Below are 15470 nucleotides of genomic sequence, written 5' to 3'. Positions count from 1 at the left end.
ACCAATGCATATCCAAAAATTACAGTAACAACCCCCAAACCCCCCGGAAGAATGCAAAGACAAAAGGAAATGAATTCAACCATTGTAATATATCAAAATACAGTAACCAAATATATACAGATAAAATGTCACATTCAACAAAATATACATCACGATTAGTAGTGCAGGTAAGGCACCATTCAATGTCCGTGGACCACTGGGCCCAAAATGCATGGGCGAGGCCCACACACGATACCTGAGCAAAACGGAGAGAACACTGCTGGGGCATCAGATAGAAATACAACAGGAACCTCAGGGGAAAGGGAAGGGGGGTCACCTCAGCCGGATGAGTGCAGCACGCCAGATCCACGAGGGGGCTCCATGCCCATTGATGTATCCTGGGGAGTGCAAAGCCACAGTCTCTCAAGTCTCTACAGTGGGTGGGTTGCCCACTGTTCAATCCTGGGGAGTGCAAAGCCACAGTCTCTCAAGTCTCTACAGTGGGTGGGTTGCCCACTGTTCAATCCTGGGGAGTGCAAAGCCACAGTCTCTCAAGTCTCTACAGCGGGTGGGTTGCCCACTGTTCAATCCTGGGGAGTGCAAAGCCACAGTCTCTCAAGTCTCTACAGTGGGTGGGTTGCCCACTGTTCAATCCTGGGGAGTGCAAAGCCACAGTCTCTCAAGTCTCTACAGTGGGTGGGTCGCCCACTGTACCATCCTGGGGAGTGCAAAGTCACAGTCTCTCAAGTCTCTACAGTGGGTGGGTTGCCCACTGTTCAATCCTGGGGAGTGCAAAGCCACAGTTTCTCAAGTCTCTACAGTGGGTGGGTTGCCCACTGTACCATCCTGGGGAGTGCAAAGCCACAGTCTCTCAAGTCTATAACAGTCTCCACTGGTTCTGGAGGGGGACTGGTGCCCAGAGTGCTTCATCCTGTTAAGGACAGACGGAGTGGATGCTGTTCTCCACTGGTTCTGGAGGGGGACTGGTGCCCAGAGTGCATCACTCTCCCCGTGACGGTCCCAGTTCCGTCACTGCCGCTGCTGCACATGGGCTAGCGGTGCTTGAGTTGGCGGTGCTTGCCCTGTTAAGCGGTGCTTGCCATGGCGGTCTTTGCCCTGTTCAGCGGTGCTTGCCCTGTTCAGCAGTGCTTGCCATGGCGGTCTTTGCCCTGTTCAGCGGTGCTTGCCCTGTTCAGCGGTGCTTGCCCTGTTCAGTGGTGCTTGCCATGGCGGTCTTTGCCCTGTTCAGCGGTGCTTGCCCTGTTCAGCGGTGCTTGACTTTGCTGTCTATGACCTGTTCAGCAGTGTTTGCCATGGCGGTCCTTCATTGCCCAGCGGGGCTGTGGCTACCGGGGCCCTCCTGGGCACTGACTCTGGCGGTGGCCTCCTGGCCAGTGATGATGGGGCTGCTCTCCTGGGCACTGACTCTGGCGGTGGCCTCCTGGCCAGTGACGATGGGGCTGGCGGTGGCCTCCTGGGCAGCAGGGATGATGGCGGTCTTCTCCGCTGGGATGATGCTGCTCTTCCCAGACTTTGGCGATTTCTTCTGCCCCTTCCCCACCTTGGGAGAAGCCAGAGCTGAATGGACACTCCCCCTGGGACCCTTGTGAGCGGCTTTGCCGGCTGGAGTCTTCCCTCTCTCCCGTCGGGCACTGTCCAACTTCTGGTGCTTCACAGGGGGGGGACTGGCTGTGCTGTGGCTCCGTGTCACACTAGCTGCCCTGGTGCCCGGTGCACTCCACATACCTCTAACAGGCACCACTGGTACCGTCGATATTTTGGCTGAGGTGCTAGTACGGGACCTATGAATTGGAGGGGGGGTTGGTGGGAAAGAGGTCAAGGTTTCTCAGGAAAAGTTTCTTACGAACACTGGGACGGGTAGCTGGAGGGGGTCTGGGAGTGGAGGAAGAGGAGGTGGTTGTAGGAGGTGTAACTTTTGTTGATTTGGGTGCAGGTGCATGCGCTGGAGGCTGTTGTGAGGTGGATGGCTGTTGGGTGGGTGTGTGCCCACGTTTGTGTACTTTGGGAGGGGGCGTCACAGACGCACTGGGAGAGGACACAGGGGACGTGTAAATGGTTGTGGGGGTGGTGAGTGCAGGTGAGCGGGGTGTGGTGGTGGGTGTGCTGGTGCGGGACCTAGTGGCTGTAGTGGTAGTGCATGCAGCTGAGAGTGTAGACGACACTGGGAGGGAGGAGGGAGACGACGAGGAATTTTTCGTGAGGTGTGTTGAGAAAACATGTTGACCCTCTATCTGCCCCTCTTTCTGAAGTTTTACTCTTTATTCTTTAGCTTGCCCTTCAGCGTTCTGCTCAGGGCACTCTTAAGGGCTATCTATCAGCTCTTTCTTCCTTATGTTTTTTTGGCTACCTGACCAACACTCCTTGTTCAAGCCCCCCATAGTACATAGGTTCCTAAAGGGTTTTGTTAATCTTTTCCCTCCTTCGCCATTTAAAATGCCTCAGTGGGATCTCATTCCTAATGTGGGCTCACTTTGAGCCTCTCCGCAGTTGTCACCTCAGACTTCTGACTTTGAAAACAGCCTTCCTTGTGGCAATTACATCTGCCCCCAGAGTCAGTGAGCTGCAGGCCTTAACATCTAAGCCGCTTTAGTCTACCGTGACAAATTGGTGCTTTGCACAAGGGCCTCCATTCTGCTAAAAGTTGCCACTTCATTTCATGTAGGACAATTACTCACGCTGCCCACTATTTTTGCTCCTCGACATCCCTCTAAAGAAGAGTAGCGACTCCACCTTCTGAACCCAAAAGGAGCTTTGTCATTCTACCTTGAATAAACTACTTTTATTATTGTTTTATTGTAAAAGTGGCATGCCATGGGGCGTGACTGATGTATCGGGGGAGTGCATAGCACTCCCCTCAGTCTGCATGTATGTTTGGCTGGCCGTTTTGGGCCGGCCAAACACACATGAGCCCTGGTCCCTCCTCAGTCCGGCACTGTGTTGCTGGGTTGGAGATAGCAGGCAGAGGCTCCCACTCTGCCTTGAAGTGCCAAGCCAGGGCACTCCGGATAATCCGTATGCTGTTTTCATGCTGCCAGCAGCATGAAAGCAGCGTTAGGATTGGCCACAGGGCAGGCTGGGAGCCTGTGCCTGCTGTGAGGAGTGGAGTGTTGGAGGAGGCGAGGAAGATACATAAAAAAAATAAAAAAATTGTCCTTCCCCCTGTCTCATGTGTTCTTTTGTTTTTGCTCATGGGCGCTGTTCCAATATATGATGATTATCTTGTTCTAAATATGTAAAGCGACATTGTGTGTAATTTTCTGAAATTATGCTTTGACACAATCATGTACTACACCCCAATCCACCCCACTCCAAACCACCTCACCCCACACCAACCCTCCTCACCCCAATCCAATCCACTCCAAACTACCACACTCCAATCCTCCCAACCCATCCCAAACTAATCTCCCCACTTCAGTTCATCACACTCCAATCCAAAACAATCCATATCACTTCAAAACAATCTGCCCCATTCCATTCCAAAACAGTCTGACCCATTCCAAAACAACATGCCCTGCTCCCATCTACCCCATTCCAGTCTGCCCCACTCTAAACACAAACAATGTGGCCCACTACAATCTTGCCCAATCCAAAACAATCTGCCCCACTCCAATCTGCCCAGTTGAAAGCAATCTGTCCCACTGCAATCTCCTGCACTCCAATCCAAAGCAATCTTCCCCATTCCAATCTGCCCCACTGCAATCCAAAGCAATCTGCTCTACTCCCATTCAAAACAATCTACAACACTCCAATCCGCCTCACTACAATCTGCCCCACTTTTATCCAAAACAATACACCCGCTCCAATCCTCCCCACTCTAATATGCCCCACTCCATCCCACTCCAGTTGCATCACTCTGATCCAAAACATTCGGTCTCACTCCAATCCACCCCTCTCCAGTTCACCCCACTCTATTCCGCCCCACTCCAATCTGCTCCACCCCAGTCCAAAACAATACGCCCCACTCCAATCTAATACACCTCAGCCCAATCCAGTCCAACCAACTGCATCCCAATTCACCCCACTCCAGTCAACGCGACTCCCACCCAACCCACCCCTCTCCCATCCAATCCACTCCACACCAACCCAATTCACCCTTCTCCAATCCAATCCACCCCACTCCAATCCACCCTAATGCAGTCTGCCCCACTCCAATCCAAAACAGTCCATTCTACTCCAAACCGTGACACTCCAATCTGCCCCACTCTAATCCAAAATAATCTTCCCCACTCCAACCAGCCCCAGTCTACCCTGCCCAACACTAATCCTAAACAACCCACTCCAGTCCAAAACAATCTGCCTCTCTCCAATTTGCCCCACTCCAATCCAATCCACCCCAGTCCATCCCAATTCATCCCACTCCAGTCCACCACAATCCAGTCCACTCCACACTAATCCACCCCACATCAGTCCAATCCACACCAATCCAATCCACCCCAGTCCAGCCCAGTCCAGTCTACCCTACTCCAATCCAATAGATCTCACCCCGGTCTAATCCACCCCACCCCAATCCACCCCCTCCAGTCAATTCCACCACAGCCCACCCCTGTCAGATTCACCCACTCCACTCTGTTCAGCTGCAGTCCAACCCACCCCACTCAAATCCATCTCAGGCACTCCACTACAACCCACCCTACCCCAATATGGCTCACACCACTCCAATCCAATCCAACCAATGCACCCACTCCAATCCACCCCCTCCAGTCAAGTCCACTACTACCCAATCCACTTTACCCCAATCCAACTGCATCCCAATTCACCCCACTCCAGTCAACCCGACTCCCATCCAACCCACCCCACTCCCATCCAATCCACTCCACACCAACCCAATTCACCCTTTTCCAATCCAATCCACCCCACTCCAATCCACCCTAATGCAGTCTGCCCTACTCCAATCCAAAACAGTCCATACTACTCCAAACCGTGACACTCCAATCTGCCCCACTCTAATCCAAAACAATCTGCCCCACTCCAACCAGCCCCAGTCTACCCTGCCCAACTCTAATCCTAAACAACCTACTCCAGTCCAAAACAATCTGCCTCTCTCCAATTCGCCCCACTCCAATCCCATCCACCCCAGTCCATCCCAATTCATCCCACTCCAGTCCACCACAATCCACCACACTACAATCCAGTCCACTCCACACTAATCCATCCCACATCAGTCCAATCCACACCAATCCAATCCACCCCAATCCAGCCCATTCCAGTCTACCCTACACCAATCCAATAGATCTCACCCGATCTAATCCACCCCACCCCAATCCACCCCCTCCAGTCAAATCCACCCCACCCCACCCCTGTCAGATTCACCCACTCGACTCCGTTCAGCTGGAGGCCAACCCACCCCACTCAAATCCATCTCAGGCACTCCACTACAACCCACCCTACCCCAATATGGCCCACACCACTCCAATCCAATCCAACCAATGCACCCACTCCAATCCATCCCCTCCAGTCACGTCCAATACTACCTAATCCACCTTACCCCAATCCAGTCCGCCCACACCACCCCAATCAATCCCACTGCAATACAATCCACTTAAATTCACCCTACTCCAGTCCAATCCGGTCCACATTAATCCATCCTACTCCTGTCCAATCCACCCACCTTCAAACCACCTTAATCTACCCCACTCCAATCCAGCCCACCCCTCTCCATTTAATCCACCCACACCAATCCAATGCATCCACTCCAATCCAATCCAACCCACTCCCATCCAATCCACCCCAGTCTAGTGCACCCCACTCCACTCAAGTCCAAGCCTATCCACTCCACTCCAATTCACCCTTCCCACTCCCCAATTCAATCCAATCTACCCATCCTTATCCAATCCACCCTAATCCAATCCACCACACTCAATCCAATCCACACAACCTGCCTTAATCCATCCCACCCCCACTCAGTCCAATCCACCTCACTCAATCCATTCCACCACAATCAATCCAATCCACCTCACTCAACCCAATCCACCTCACCCCAATCTGATCCACAACAATCTGATATACCCCACTGCAGTCCACTCATACCCTCATACCACTCCACTCTAATCCAATTCATGCCACCCCAGTCAACCCCACTCCAGTCCAGTCCACCCCACCCTACCCCATTTCAATCCACTCTAACCCACTCCAATCCAAACCACTCTACTCCAACCTACCCCATTCTACCCCAGTGCAATCCACCCCACCCCATCCCAGTACAGTCCATCCCGCTCCAATCCACCTCTGTCTAGTCCACTCCACTACAATCCACCCCACACCAATCCAGTGCGCCCCATCCCAGTTCAGTCCACCCCACTCCAATCCATCCACCCCACTTCAATCCAATCCTCTCCAATCCAATACACCCCACTCCAATCCAGTGAATCCAGTCCACTCTAGCCCACTGCACCTCAGTCCTATCACTCCAATCCAAGCCACCCCCAATGCAATGTAATCCACCCCACTTGAATCCACCCTAATCCAATCCACTTCACCCCATTTCATCCACCCCACTCCATTCCAGTCCACCCCACACCAATCTAACCCATTCCCCTCAACCCACACCATTTTACCCCAATCCAATCCACCCGCTTTAATCCAGTCCAATCCACCCCACTACCTCCATTCACTCCAACCCACTCCACCCTATTCCACCCACTCCACTCTGTGCCACTGAACCACAGAACTCTACTCCCTTCTACTCAGTGCTACAACACTCTACTCCCCCTACTTCACTCTACAACACTCCAACAAATCCATTATGCAACACTCTACTCCCCCACTCCACTCTGACACTCCAAGCCACTAACTTTTAGCCATGGTGGACAGCAGGCACACTGGTGTACTACATGGCAAAACACATTGCCAAAGCCAATAGCTCTTGTGTAGGCGGGACCTATTGGATCCAATACCGTTAGTAAATGTGGATTTGTTACCCCTTCTCTAGAACTGCATTCCCCAGGACCAACAAACCAGCCCCTGCACCCACTGTAGGAGACAAACCTTTTTTCCAGGGCTGTCCAGGGAAGGGCATCTCTGCAACATGCCACCAGTCTGAAGGGCCTGATTAAGAGAATGATATATGGAGATTCCTGGTAGTCTGAATTTATGATGCCGGCTCGGATCGTTGCATTGAATTGCTGCAGTTATGAGTTAAGCCCATCAAAATGAGCAATAAGTCTGCAGATTCTTAATTTAACAGGCTATTTTCTGTTCCACGGGGTTAAGATAGGGATTTATCAACTCCTATGAACAGGTGATAAATATCTACAGGAGTCCTCTGAAGGCCACAAGTAAAGATAGGGGGTCATGTCCAGGGAGGTGTTTCATTGGAAGAAATGGAGAGACGTTGCCTGGGAGAGGGGCATTTGCTGGAGGTCGAATGCTAGGGTCTGGGAAAACGGTCCAGGCTGCTCTGCAATCCTTTCACTATGCAGTTATACCTGCCGGATTTTCCAGCTGGTGAAATCGGGTCAAGTGACCCCCACATGAAAAACCCGTGTGTGGGAATACTGGACCGTTTATAGTTGTGTGGAGCAGATGTCCAATCCAGAACAATGTTCCTCACAACATATAATCAGGGCCTGAAGCTCCATCTATGAAAGGAGCATTCAGATTAGGCCCGCGCAGTGCTGAACTCATGCCATTTATGTAAATGAACCTAACTGAATTAATTTACAATGTCAATGATTATCCTGACAATCTGGCCTAATCCGGCCACAAGGTAGCCATGCTAGTCATTTCTGGTCTACAGACTATGGTGTGAATAAGCTCCTTTGATTGCCATTTAGGTTGCAGAAGAACTTATTTTTGCTTATTGTAGAATAGGGTTCACAAATGTGTAAAAACCTTTACCTTTTTACAATCCTGGTTACAGATTTGAATATGGTCTGTTTTTACTGTTAATCACCTCGTCTGCATTTTTGTTTTTCCAGGCATTGGCAGAGGTATCCGAAGCTTGTTTTCCTTTACTGAATGGTTGCCAGAGGAACAAGCAAAGATGGCAGGCCTTGGCAGATCAGCAGAAGAACCTGACGAATGGAGAAAGCAGCAAGGCCAAACTGAACTGCGATGTTGACTAGCAACCAATGTATTTTTTTGGTTGAGATTGAATATATTTTTGTGGTACGGACGCACTATACACTGTTTGGGTTGCTGTACACTTTGTTCTGCAGCATCAAATTCGATTACTTACTTTTTTGTATTTCTTGCACAACTTTTAAAACACACCCTAAGTGTTGTTTTTGGATGCTGTATAAAGTCCCCTCTTTTCACATATTATTACAGAGATCAAGGGGACAAATATGTTTAGTTCTGTTAGGGTCCAAAAGTCCAGGTAGGTTGAAAGCATTTAAACGTTCTTGAGCGATGTGGGGGACTCCCATATCCCTAAATGTGTTCATACAGTGGTACAAGAAGTGAAGCAGGGCTTTGAGTTGAGGGACATTGCTTTATTATTTTCATATGAAGGAACTTCACACCTTATGACCATTGGGTTCTCATGTTACAGTTGAAGTCTTATATTTGTAATCTGTTTGTATTGGAGTGCAACGGCACAAGCAGAAGGCTCTTTCAATTCGTAGAGCAGACTTGGGTATCACAGATTCAGCTCACACATACTGTACGGAGAGTGAGGTAGCTTTCAAAAGTGCCTTTTATCAGCATAGAGATCTTCCTTTTCCCATGAGAGTGAAGGTCAGGAGCAGCAAATATGTTTGGAAGGCTATTCGTGTGGCTAGTTTCATATATATGCTGACGACAATGCACTAGACCACCCATGCATGATGGTGTATATAGTTTATATTTCTACTGTGGCGGAAACGTGCCTTACAGATGAGCTGGCATCTTTCTTACTACTATTTAAGTGCATCTTAGTCAAGAACAAGTGTGTATTCAACCTCACAAGATACCTTATGTGGGAACTTGGGCTCCTCTGCAAGAAGTGTGCGAATAATACCTTGTTTTAGATGCCATAACTGTACATTTTATATCAGAAGAAGAAACATTGTTCCATTGTTGTTGGAAGCATTTTGAAAATAATACGAGTTCAGGCGTGTCAGCATCCATCAAATTCACAATGGAGCAACCATGAAAATTTGCTAGCAAGCTAAAATACTCAACTAATTCTGCATGTCTTTGTCTCTACAGAATGACACTGCAGCAATGCCACCTGGATAAGAATTCAGGGCTTTAGGAAACATAGGGCTGGTGTATAAATCGAAGCAAGATTGAACTGGAGTAACAGAAGTGAGATGCTTACAACAATCCCCAAAGTGAGGGCCATGTGATAAAAGGAATGTACTCGTCACACCTAAGCACCAATTCGCAGACCTGTCAACTTTGCCAAAAACCTCACAGTGTGAGGAGGTGGTGGGGGGCTTGAAGGGGGGCGTGGCCATGTGCCGAGAAGCACCTAAGAGGCACTTTATCCCCACCCAACCCAGCCCCAATCCCCCTCCTAAAAAGAAAAAGTTTGCTGCTGATGCCAGTTAATGGACGGCAGCAGTTAAAAGCCTTTGAAAATGAGCTGAAAATCAATGCGTACAGTGGTTTTCAGCTTGTTTTCCCTGCCACCATGTGATATTGGCACCTCACCATGAGACCGTGTGAGGGGAGCCAATATCTTGTGTCACATGGTGGCACTGTCTGAGTAGGCAGGTCTGAATTCACACAAAGCTTTTTTAAATGACAGTTGCATCTTACTCCTGTCTTAGATGTAAAATTACACCAGGATATCCAGATGTGATGCACAAGGCATTTTCTATAAGTAGTTGTGTCTTACTCCAGGCTTAGGTGTGGTTTATCTATGAATCCCCTGAGTAAAACCTGCTCACTTACAGAAATTAAATGTTTAGTGAGTCACAGAGATTGTTGCTGTAGTTTTCCCTGCAGTTTTATATCACTTAACACAGGCGGTCTGAAAAAGCAGGCATTCTGAACCAACATCAGTGTGAAGGTTTTGTGAATCCCAGTCCCCTCATCATTGCCTGACTCTTCTGAGTCTCAGTGAGTTACATCTACTGTTGACAGGGTGTTGCCATGACCTCCAGATGAAAGTATGACTGAGCACGATAGTTTACTCTTCCCCACTATGTACTACTTTGAAATTCATCGAAAATTAAATGGCCTAAAATGCCTGATAAGTAAGACACATCTAAAATGTATGCCATATATACATTTTGCTAAATAACTTTTGGAAGCCCTTGATAACAAGGAACTTCCAAATCTTATAGAGCAACTAAAAAACTGCACAGCAAGGAACCGATCATGGAGTAAACAAGAATACATGAAATTAGGGGCATATTTACAAGAAACTGCACATCAGTGCTGATGCGCCAGTTTTCTTGCGTCGCCCCTGCCCCACCTAACAACACCATGTGTGTGCCGTATTTACAATACAGTGCACCATGGCGCATGTTAGGCCAGTAGCATCAAAATGTTGATGCTGTTGTGGCGCTTTACTGGACTAGCTAGTGCAGCAAAGTGCAAGGAGGCCCATTGATTACAATGGGTGCGTCACTTTAATGCTAAAAATGGCACCAAAAATGGCACAGTGAAATCTAGTAGATTTCATGGCACCATTTATGCGGGTCTCCTAATGCCAGAATGCCTCCTTGCATACATTATCTCTAACACAGGCATAATGTGGCGCAAGAGGTCGTAAAGTGGCGCAGTGCATGCATTGCAACACTTTGTAAATATGGCACAGCGATAAATGCCTCCTTGAGCCACATTAGCGTAAAAAGAAATGACACTAGTGTGGTGCAAGGAGGTGCTCGGGCCTTGCAAATCTGGCCCTTAGTGTTTTGGACAGTTTCCGTGTCAAGAAAATACATAATATACAAAGTGTCTTTCATTAGAATTGCTGCCTGAGGCAATGGTGATTTCCCATATACTTATGTCAACAAACAGCCTCAAAACACAATTGAAGCAAAAGGGGTTACTTCTCTTCCCCCAATGGGCTCGTCTCATTGCTACACTCACTGCCTTTCACCCATTTTTTGGGTTTCCTCAGAGCAGTTACATAAGTGCAAGGAGTAAGCCCAGACATGGGTCCTGTGCTTATTGTGCCATAGAACTCAAGCTGCACTTTACCAACGAGGCCCAAAAAGGCTGTAACCAGCCCCAGGTTTCTTTTACGTGCCTGGCAGTTCAGCTTGGATTAATACTATTGGAGGAGCACATTGGTGATTTGCAAATGGCTGATTCCTATCTGATGTGATATGGTGGACAAAAAAAGATGGACTGGAATGCAGGCCTGAGTAATTACCATTGGCAAGAATAGATGGACTGGACTGCAGGTCTGAGTAATTACCATTGGCAAGAATTAATTCAAGAATTCCACTCATCATGCTGTTGCTTACCCTGGCACTAATGAAATTATAATATTCCTTAGTTTAGTAGCAAAAACCCCTTACAAAATGAATGGCGGTTACAATCAATCAGGGGCTGACAAATATAATGAATGACAACACATAGTTGAAGCAAGATCAGCTTAATGTCCTTCTCTGTTCAAATAAATATGCTCTGTGAGACAGCTATTACTCTATCTGTTACATCTTAAAAGGGGCACCCAATGTAAGCAATGGTGCTCTCAAAGGGATGCCTCAGGTACTGAGCAACATGGCAGGTTTTTTGCAAATCACTTGCAATAATTAAAAAAATTAGATGCATCCATTAAGCAGCCATGGAAATCAAGAGTCATATTGCAAGCGCGTCTTCAAAACAATTCTGAGGACAGCATATCTTTTAAATCACTGTACAGAGGCAGTAGAAGCAACTATAGAAACCCCACTTCTATTTGAGTGTTGTATTAGGCATAGCACAAGGGGATAAGGCAGCCTGACATTGTGACAAACACATTAAGCGCAGCTCCATAGTTAAAACAAAGGCAAGCATACACATAATACTCTATGCAATGCACCAGGCAAAAACTTAGGGCGTATTTGTAGGCCCCTAGCACCACAGGAGCATCACTTTTCATGACGCTTCTGTGGCGCTAAGCACTGCACCCTATTTACAAGGTGGTGTTAAGCCACTTTTTGTGGCTTGACGTCACCTTGTAAATAAGGCCCCTTCCCATGCAGCACTGTGCGTGGAAGGGGCGTGCAATGGGTGTTGCATTTTGACGCTGCCTCAGATTTATGAAATTTCATAAACCTGAGGCAGTGCCAAAATCTAACGCCACCCAAGGGGTGGCGTTAGCAGGGCGCAACAAGGAGGAATGCTTTTATTCCTCCTCGTGTTTTGCTTTTTCTATGCGTGCTGCATCCTGCAGCACGCATAGAAAGAGCAAAATGCCAGAAATTATTGGTAATGTGCGGGAAGGTGTCCCTTCCTGCACATAAACAATCATTTGAAAATGACGCTTTGGCACTTCTGTGTATTCTGCATTGTGCAGCACATAGAGAACTGCCAAAGCGCCATTAGTGATTGTTTATGTGCGGGAAGGGACAGCTTCCCTCACATAAACAATCACACCCCTCAATGCAGACATCCGTACACGATGGTGCAAGGATGTCTGCGTTGGCGCTGGCAGCTAAATTTAGCACCAGCGCAGGGGACAACACAGGGGTGCGCCGTATTCACTTAAATATGGTGCACCCCTGCGTTTTTAAAGTGGTGCGGCGCTGCCAGTTTGGGCGCAACACCGCGCTGGGCCACTTTTCCATAAATCTGGCCCTTAGTCTACAATGGACTAGCTTAACCACTGGCAAACGCAGTGGAACAATTGAATCTACCATGCTGGAATACTTTGTTTCGGCTGCAGAAAAATCTGTAATTCTGTTTCCATTTGCAGGTTTACCCTATTGTAGCGATCCCTGTAAAGTTTTAATTACAAGAGACATTCAATGGCATTCATAACACCTATTGATCAACGTTCCTTCAGATTACACCCTTAGCTATGGCATTTCCATTGTAGAGTGTGCTTCCCTCAACAATGTACCTACCTGTGCAGAAGACACCAGTGGCATACTTGATTTAGTGTAGGACATTTTTGAAGTAGTGTTCATAGTAAATATTGATGTCAATATTGATGCACCTCTTGAGTTTCGGTTTTGTACGTGTACGATGAAAGCTTAATGTATATATTTTCTGTAGTGAGATTACACTTTTTTAAAAGGTATTTCCACAGTGATGATTTAAGACGTAGAATATATGATTACTCTTTTTGAGGTAGTGGTTGGAATCCGAACACTTATGTATCTTTTCTCATGTTTTACCACACAAGCGTTTTGTTTTTTAAAGTCCTATTATTCTATTTTTGTAATTATTTATGCAAAAGATGTCTGCAGACCTGAGGGTCATTTAGGTGAAATATCTGCTAGCAGTAGATATTTCCTTTGCTTTGTTCTAGCTTCCCCACATATGTAAATGGGTATGCGTGTGTATGTGTGTGCGTGCGTGCACAAACAAAAGCACACTAGTCGTTTTTCACTCACTGTCTAGAAAGGCGAACGCAAATACGGAATTATTTTACATGGTTTTCTATGTTCAAAGATTGTTAATACTGCCTATATTTATTTATTTATACCTAATGGAACACAGAAAGAATCCTCCATCCAAATATTATATGGAGCAATAGCAAACCAGTTTTTTGTGCATAACGAAAGCGAGGGAAAAGCTATATATACATTGTTTTCATTCCTAATATTAGGTCTGCATTAAGTTCAGTTCTAGTATATATATATATATATATATATATATATATATATATATATATATATATATATATATATATATATATATATATATAAATATATATATAGAGAGATAGATATCACTAATTGAAAGTCTACTACCATAAATGCTGGTCATACAGACGAGGAGCATCATGGTTTATAAGTGCCACAGTCGTAAATAAGTCGACAATCTCCTCCATTTACCGATCAGTGAAATAAAGCCTGATATCACATTCTGTACTTGCGCATATATATTCTTTATGTTGGTTGTTCGTCACTATATCTTAGTCGAAACATGGACCATAAAGAACATCATCCACTACACTGCCCATCATTTTTCCCTCAAGGTAAGTTTATTCAGGCAAGTACAGGTTTTCTATTTTTAACTCCACCTCTACTTACCTTGAAGATAAGTGGTGGTCTATGAAGTGGAACTGATTCTTTTGTAGGTTAGAATTTCAACTGTAATATAATGACCTTCCTCCGCTTACAGCAACTCATTCCACATGATGAAAAAAAGTAGTGGTCAGATTTATTGCCAAACATTTTTCACAATAAAAACAGTAAATGCAAGTACAAGCACGTATCTGCTTGTGTGTTTGTGTGTGTGTGTGTGTGAGAGAGAAGGAAATTACCTGTATTCGAGATGTAATTTCCTGCAATGCTATAGTTTCTGTAAATGCAGGGTCTTTCCACTTTGCATCTCGCACTGTATTGGATTCTTGCAAAACACCCCAGTTATGAGCACTAGCACATACAAATCACATGATAAAATGGCATTACTTTTTTCACTTTGTTTTTCTTATTCCTTGATGTTACCTTTGTGTGTTCAAATTACCACACATTTGTCTCATGTGTATACAGAATGTAACCTCTCAGATGCCTCTCCCAGAATGACAGTAGTCGGAGTCAGGTGTTTTATATTGTTCCCCAGAAACTAAAGGCCTGGTTTAAAGTTTGGCAGGCGGGTTACTCCATCGTAAACACGACGGATGCTCATCCACCTTATTACAACTGCATTAGGATATAATGCAATTGTAATAAGGCAGACATGACTAATGTCCCCTCTGCCATCTGACAAGTGTACAGGACAGCTGTCATGTTTGTAACAAAAAAACTCACCCACCAAACTTTAAATGAGATCCTAAATCTCCTTTTAAATCTACAGTTTTAAACATGTGGATTGTGCAGCACAACTATACAGCTGAAGGCAAGACCTGTTCATTCAGGATCATTTGTACCTATTGTTTCATGAGACTGTTCAGAAAAATGTCACTCGTATTAAAATAAGGTGAATTACTTAATCAGGACTTTTTCATGTTATTTTTTGCTAAGGGTGTGTATGGTAAGGAATGTTTAGCATGGTTATTTATGGAGTCTAACCTTCATTGGGTAAGCGATGATGCAGCAGTGCAATGGACTGCACAATGTGATTCGTCAATTTTAAAAGACTATTGGACCACATTTATCAAACTTTCACGCAGTGCAGAAAGCCGCCTTGCTGTGCTGTGCTCTGTGAAAGGACAGGAATGCGGTACATTTAACATCATACTGCTCATTTCTATCCTTTCCTTGCACTGGCACCTTTTTGGCTGCTTAGCGCCAACGCAGGCACCCTTGCACCAGGATACAAAGGTGCCTGCAATGTAGGCAGGATAGTTCTTGTGCAGGAAGGGGCACCTTCCTGCACAAAACAATCCTGAGAGACTTTTTCCTCTTACTATATGTGCTGCATAATGCAGCACACACAGATGGAGGAAAAAAACAAGGAGAAATAAAGATATTTCTCCTCGTGGCGCCTCCCAG

At 46.4% G+C, this 15470-nt stretch overlaps 1 protein-coding gene across 8 annotated transcripts in view; it reads left to right on the top strand.

Moving 5' to 3' along the window:
* The window catches only part of PDE5A (phosphodiesterase 5A), a 639000-nt gene extending 624032 nt beyond the window's left edge, over positions 1 to 14968 (top strand). For all 8 annotated transcript variants that reach the window (XM_069230182.1, XM_069230181.1, XM_069230180.1 and 5 more), the window contains one exon: positions 7917 to 14968. In XM_069230182.1, the coding sequence (XP_069086283.1) occupies positions 7917 to 8063 (147 nt within the window). In that variant the 3' untranslated portion in view covers positions 8064 to 14968. The remainder of the gene's footprint in view (positions 1 to 7916) is intronic.
* Positions 14969 to 15470: the final 502 nt, after the last annotated feature.

This window comes from Pleurodeles waltl, chromosome 1_1 (assembly GCF_031143425.1).
Source record: "Pleurodeles waltl isolate 20211129_DDA chromosome 1_1, aPleWal1.hap1.20221129, whole genome shotgun sequence".
Taxonomy (NCBI): Eukaryota; Metazoa; Chordata; class Amphibia; order Caudata; family Salamandridae; genus Pleurodeles; species Pleurodeles waltl.
The sequence above is the reverse complement of the archived record's forward strand: the minus strand, read 5'-3'. Positions and strand labels throughout refer to the sequence as shown.